This window comes from Pterocles gutturalis, unplaced genomic scaffold, assembly GCF_000699245.1.
Source record: "Pterocles gutturalis isolate BGI_N339 unplaced genomic scaffold, ASM69924v1 scaffold17307, whole genome shotgun sequence".
NCBI classification, from domain to species: Eukaryota; Metazoa; Chordata; class Aves; order Pterocliformes; family Pteroclidae; genus Pterocles; species Pterocles gutturalis.
In genome coordinates, this window is record NW_010113201.1 from 56,438 (window position 1) to 63,691 (window position 7,254).

The 7,254-nt window shown below is 36.7% G+C and overlaps 1 protein-coding gene across 1 annotated transcript in view; it reads right to left on the reverse strand.

The window, feature by feature from the left end:
• Positions 1-7,254, reverse strand: part of PDE11A (phosphodiesterase 11A) — a gene marked incomplete at its 5' end in the record, with an annotated part of 66,101 nt that overhangs the window by 50,552 nt on the left and 8,295 nt on the right. The window contains 2 exons of the mRNA XM_010074397.1: positions 3,408-3,458; positions 6,828-6,920. Of these exons, the coding sequence (XP_010072699.1) occupies positions 3,408-3,458; positions 6,828-6,920 (144 nt within the window). The remainder of the gene's footprint in view (positions 1-3,407; positions 3,459-6,827; positions 6,921-7,254) is intronic.

A 7,254-nucleotide genomic window follows, 5' to 3' on the forward strand; every position in this document is an offset into this window, starting at 1 on the left:
CCTTTTGTGTCTTGTTCCGTGTGGAACCTGAGCAGCTGGAACAGCATTAAGGAAAAGCTCAGTGCCAGCACAGACCCTCCTGTGATGGCCAAAGAGGAGTCCAAGAGTCTCCGTGACTAGCCTTGGGGACCAATCTTAAAAATACTTAAGCATGTTGGTAACTTCATGTACTTATATATAATTGTAGGTTCCACCACCCAAATTGAAATGGCAGTGTCATCAATGCATAAAATAAACTCATAAAATCATAGAATGGTTTGGGTTGGAAGGGACCTTAAAGATCATCCAGTTCAAACCCCCCCTGCCATGGGCAGGGACACCTCCCACTAGCCCAGGTTGCTCAAAGCCTCATCCAGCCTGGCCTTGAACACCTCCAGGGATGGGGCATCCACAGCTTCCCTGGGCAACCTGTGCCAGTGCCTCACCACCCTCACAGTGAAAAATTTCTTCCTAATATCTAAATCTGCCCTCCTTCAGCTTAAAACCATTACCCCTTGTCCTATCACTATGCTCCCTGATAAAGAGTTCCTATTCTAGCTATACATATTTAAATTGTAATATTTCATAAGTGGTCCAAAACACAAAGGCCAGCTTACCTTTATGAAATTTAATTAATGAGGAAGAACAAAATATAACTATTATAAACAACTACAAATGATTTAACTACTAGAACATAAAAGTAACTAAAATAGTTCTAAATTGAAAGATGGCATCACAGCAGAGAATAACACAGCCTAGGAATGCTTTCCCAATCCTTACAGAGACTGGAGATAAAATTAATACATAAAGTTCAATTTTTCATTGTGCTGCCACTGTTATGCATTTAAGGGTGGGTATAAAAGACATGAATACCAAATTCATTTGATATCGTATATGTAATGCACTCCCAGTATCAAATTCACTTAAATCCATCATATTTCATGGATTCAACTGTTTATATTGTCATACACAGTAGCAGTCCTAAAAGTTGTCTCCTTTTTTGGTTCAACTGTTTCCAACGTTATTTAGTTAAATATTTGTGTTTTTAAGAGACACACAAAAGCCTCCCTATGTGGAGGCAGGTCTTAACAAGCCCTACCTCGGGCTATGGAATTGAGAAATACAGTTGTTGTTATTCATGCTACACTTTGAATCAAAGATTCTGTAAAGCAGGTGATACATTATTTTCCATTGTGTAGCTCTCCTGTGTGCTGTTTGACCTAAAAAAGGGAATCTCTCAGAGGGCTATAAATAATGCATAATAGTCATTAAATATTGATCTGGCTTATACCATTCACAGCTGCACAAGTAGGTTAGCTTTTTAAAAATAGCTTCTTCTATATTACCCATAATAGGACAGTGTTTACATATTCTCTTTGGAAACTATATTAGATAAATTTAAAGGTGATGTGTGTTTGCAGGATTGCTTGCCAAGCCACAGGACTTGTTCATTACTGTCTAAGAAGTCAGTAACTCTTGCCATAAATAGCCTGTCCTGGACACTAGAATTCTTTACTCAAGTATCCTGACTTTCTGTATTTGTCTAAAAGACAACTATTTTTAGGCTTGGAGAGCCTGCATTTCAGTGAGAAGAAACCTGGCACTACAGGCTGATGCTATAGGATAGCATCAATCTTACATTAATCACACTTCACTGATCTTATGTTTTTTTATTCCAATAATAGTGCTAGTACATAATGGAAATAACAGAGTTGTATTTTAAGTCTAATATACAGGGGAGAACTGAGCTGCCACAGTTTTTAAAATCATACCTACTTCTCACATCTTAAAAAAATGAATGTTGATATGAGTATGATTCATTGGTGCATTACTTTAGCTTATCCTGACAAAATTAAGTTTGAATTTAGTGTAATTACGTAGATGCAAGTGAGAAGAAGCATTGTGATAAATCAGATTGAAGACTTTAGACAGATATTGTCAGACATTGCTTGCACTCAAGGTGGATTTTTTTTTTGTTTTACCTGCAAATGCCCATGAAAAGTAAAGATTTTTCTCTCTATATCTAGAGCAATGGTAATCTATTTTATCACAGTAATGCAGCACACATCAGAAAACCCCGTTCTTTTCCCTCTCTCTCAGAGTGTTCAGTGCTCTTTTTGCCAAACATAAAAATACAACTTATTAAGCACACAAAAGTATTTTTTGCCAGCTGCAGTGTTGGAGTGTTCTTCAGGCATGTTTGATTCCAGCAATAATTCAGTAATCTCATCTCAGTTTACAAAACTGCAACAGTAACTACAGTGGAGGTAGAATATTACACCCTTACCACCAGGTATCAGTACAGAGTTCTAAAGCACAGCCATCCTTTGGGCAATAAGCTAAATGAGCTACAAGCTAATTAAATAACTAGCAATAGCTGCCTTTCCTCAATCCAGGTACCTCATCACTATCAGCTCTGATGAATCACCTATGACTTCCCCCTTCCACCACAACCATCCCCATGGTGCAGGGATCAGGCTGCAGCCAGCCAGCCAAGTGTCAGAACAACCATCAAACAGCTATTTTTCAGGCAGAGAGGTGCCAGGGAGGCACAGCAGGGAATGCCAATAGCGTGGGGTCACAACAGTCCTATCTCCTTCCCAGACCTCGCCACAGCCTCCAATGAACTTTGCATACAGGAGACCACCACCGATACCCCACCATGAGAGCCTACCAAACAGCTCTGAGGAGCCCTCTACAACACTGATTCCTTATGAGGAGCCGAGGAAAGCCCCACAGAGTTTTCCTAGTGTTTCCTTAAGCAGAAAAAGACAAACAAAGCCTATCACAAAATCAGCTTTGGAGTGCTGGCAGTGATGAAAGTGCAAGGTCACCGTTCCCCCTACTCTCTACACCTTGGCAAGGCAAGATTCAGTGAGAACACATAATTATTGGCCCCTAGCAATGCTATGTTCAGCACATACTGTTTTACAGTTCTGCCAAGGGTGCTTACAGAAGGTGGAAGAGGATTTCTCACCTTCATGGCCAGCTTTCTGAGCCTATGCACAGTCTTGATGGTGAATGCTCTGCTTTGTTAGTAAACACAGGACAGCTTCCACACTATAAGCACAAAGCCTTAAGTTCCTCTCATTTTTCTCCAGTCTCTTCCTCTCCTCCCACTGTGATATGACCTCCCTATGGTAGTGGTTCTTGCTGAGGAGGCCACCAAACCCATGCTGATGTGCAGTTCCAGCTGGTGCTGACACAATGGTATTCTGCTGCTGTGTACCCATCACTGCAGCTCTTTATCCTTCAAAAGATTTTCTTCCACCTTCCATGCCTAACAGCCTAACATGTAAGACATCCTTCATAAAACATTTTTATATCAAAAGCAGAAAATCATAATTAACACTTTTCTCTCTGATAATCTACATCCATTTTAATTTATTGTTATATTTTCAGAAATAATGAAAAACTTAAACCCTTACCTTAAATTTATCAACTTCTGCCTTCGAACATGTTGCATGATAAGATAACACCTGCCCCAGAACAAAAGATAAAAAAACATTTTTGTAGACTTGACAAGTAGAAATAGTAGGGCTCTCTACTGCAGTCTAATCAATGATGTTTAAAACAAATTTAATTAATATTTATGCATGGTAGTTCAGTTTCGAATGTCAGCGTATAATAACTAATTGCAGGTTATCAGGTATACATTTGGCATTTATGTTGCAGGGAATTTTATTGGGAATCACGGATAGTAAGTAATTTAATATTATAAGCATTCCTACATTGTTCTCCTGGAGCTCTACAATTAAAAGAGAAAGAATTTAATGTAAAAATAACAGTGGATTTATAGACTTTAAATAATGCCTTTTGCTATACTGTAATGCTTTAATACCTTTGCTAGCGGCACATCACTGCATGCAAATTAGCACCTCCATGCTATGCTTGACATTCTCTTCAATACCATTTTGGAGATGTAAGCATGAAATACAATGCACAAAGTACTGAACACCTCCTCTGATTACTATATGTATGCCCACGTTTACATGGAATGAATACATTAAATCCTTATGTGATGATACTAACATTGAACAAGCACTCCAGAAGGTGCAAGAGCCATCCTGGTGTGTACTGGCCCCACCAAGGTCTGACTGTGCGTGGGGCGAGGCACTGGTCCATGACAGAGCTCACAGAGCCAGAGCACTCCTAGCAAGGACAGGTCCTTCTCACCACACAGCAACACCCATTTGCTTACGTGCTAAAGCTTTGATATGTATTTCTCATTTTGAAACTGTTTTCATCCATGAAAGTCTCTGTTACTCATACCAATACCTAAACACTATCTCAAATGTCCTTGACTTGCAACACCTTGTGGCAATAAGTCCCAGGATGTATTTACTCATATCAATTTTAGAGGTGTCATCTTTTACTGTAACAGGAAATCATTCCTGCACTATAAAAGAATAAATAACAAACACCAATTTACTTGTTCTGTCCCACATTTTACCTTCTGTAACTATACATCATGTCCTTCCTCAAACAGTATCTATTTTTATGTCCAACCGTATCGTAGCTTCTCTCAGAAATCTGTAAGATTAGGAAAACTATTTCTTCTGCTATGACACTTTACACTTAATACCAAAATTCTCATCAAGCTTCTCCTTTATCTGCATTTATTATATCCCTCTAGATTTTTACAGTCTTCCTTAATATTGGGTATTCTAATAATTTGTACATTTTGCATCCTTAATATATAAAATACTACTTAGCCTGGTTTTGAACCATATGGCATCCCACTGTCAACCTTTCCCCATCATTTATTTACATATTGGTCTTCTGTTTATTAGTCAATCTTATGAGTATTCTACATGAAAAACAGTATCTGTATATCTGGAATCTTATTATGGTATATATGAAACGGATTTATTTTACATCTGATAATGTAATTTTCAAATGCCACTCATTGCCATCCTAGCTAAATACATAAATACTAAAAGTATTTTACTACTGAAACATGGATTTACAGTCCTTCAGCATATACCATTCTTTTGTTCAGGTATCTTCAATCACTTTACACAAATATTATCATGAGTTGTTCATTTATAGGAAGAATTCTTCACTGAAGCACTGTGGCCATTTATCAAGCCTATAATCTACATTCAAGCTATATGGCTATTAGTATTTTTTAAATCAAAGAAAGAAGGTGTATTTTAAACAAAGAAATTTAAATTTCCTTGATTTTGGTAGTAAATTATAAGCTTCCATGTTAACTTTCATCTCCATGTATCTGAGTGTGATATCTGGCACTGCTTGTTTTTCTTGCCAGGAGAAGTATTCACTCTAAGGTGTAAGACAGTACAAATATCTGAGGCATATGAGGACTTATAGTAATACATGCTTATGACATGTAAAGAATAAGGCATCTTGCAGGAGGTCTGAAAAGGAAAGTTTTTAACTTGTCCTTCTAAGTGAATACATATACACTAATAATAAAAAAGCCACTTACGCTTAGAATGTTTTCTAACACAAACAGTCCTATTGCCTTCAAAAAAGCCTTAATGTGCCTATGTGCTTTACAGGATAGATCCCTAACAGATAAATATCTCCAACTGTAGGGCAAAGAAAAAAAAAGTTATGCCATCTTCATAGCAATCCAGTTTGGTTTGATTTTTGTTTTAATAGAAACTCATATCTCATTCAGGCTAACGCTATTTTTGTGGTTCTTATTGTAATGGTAGTTACTGCATAAACTCAAAGGAGTTACACAGTTAAAGGGCACACACATCACAGATAGCTAAATCATTTTCTTCTCTAATCACATGTGAAATTTAAAGCAATACTGAAATCTTAGCAACATTACCCTTTCATCAGAGGAATGTTTTAAGATTAATCAGTCTTGCATAATGCTTTTAAAAAGACCTTAAATTTAATTCAAAACATTGTTAATTATTGTTTTGGTAGGAATTACGTAAATTTGTAAAGCTATCCTCAAAACTCCAAGCTTTGCTCTCACCAAGATTATTTTTAATATGATTATGTTTATAATCTCCATAATTTAATAAAGAATAGTGTTTTACTGTTGAATCAGCTTATAGAAGTTTAAATAATAATATTTTTAAAAAATGCTCTGCATTTTAGAGTTTGTTTTACAGGAGCTGGTAGACTTCATTCTTTATGAATGGGGAGGGGGGCAGAAACAGGAAAATAAATTCCTACAAAGGCAACGGGCAAAAAAAGAGAAATCTTTCCATCTGTTTAGCTGCTCTATATGTATTTTATAGAAAAACATGATGTGTTGGAATGCCAGGATCTTGCATTATATATTGGCCTTGTACCCCTGCAGAGCTCTTACTGAGCTGCCAGCCACCCTGCTTTGACTTTATTCTAATAAGACATATATCTGATAAGGGTTCTGCAGATGTTGCTTTTGATACTAAAAAAACCCCTAGGATGGTGCTAACTTTTTTCAAATTTTGTCCTGTTCACAGTATGTTTTACTTACAATACTAGAAAAACAACAACAAGCTATCTAAAATACCAATTGCTAAGGAATTTTCAGTTACCGATAGACAAGAAAATACATATAACACCTAGATTAATTCCTACACTTACACCTGTGAGAAACTAGATTCTCCATCATCACTGTCCCCCCTTCTGATGTAAAAATCATAGGCATCAAATAAGATATCCAGGTTCAAAATTACCTAAGCTGTGCATGAGCTTCACAGCTAAGGATACCCTAAGAAAGTTTATATTCAGCATTACCTTAATAAGACAACACTCTAAGGTGCAGAAAGGTAGATACAGAAAATTATGCTAACTACAATAAATTCAGAAGCAGTAGGTTCCTTTACATGTGTCACTTAGGAGCAAGAAAAGGTTTCATTAAGATGTACACATACATCAAGAGCCACAGACTGTTTTGCCCAGGATTTCTTCACTTGGTCATACATAATTGTGTTGTTGATGCCCAGACCACAAAAAATAACAAAAGCCTAAAAATAAAAGGAGAAAAAAGAAAAGAAAGACAGTTATAATTCAATAATACAAACACAAAAATAAATGCTGGGTTAATAATGAAAAGGAATTGCATGGAAATATTAGGAAAAATCATGTTGAAACCAGGTTATCTTGAGAACGCAGGAAAGTCACTGGCCTCAACAACATGAGAAAGATCAGATGAAAGAAGCTTGTTTTAATTAGGATGCAACCTTATTAATTGAGGAGTTTTGAAAATTAATATCAAACCACAAATACAGACAACATATTCTTCCCCCCTCCCTAGAGCAGGCTGAAGCAGCATTACTCAGAAATACCAAATCCTGCTGA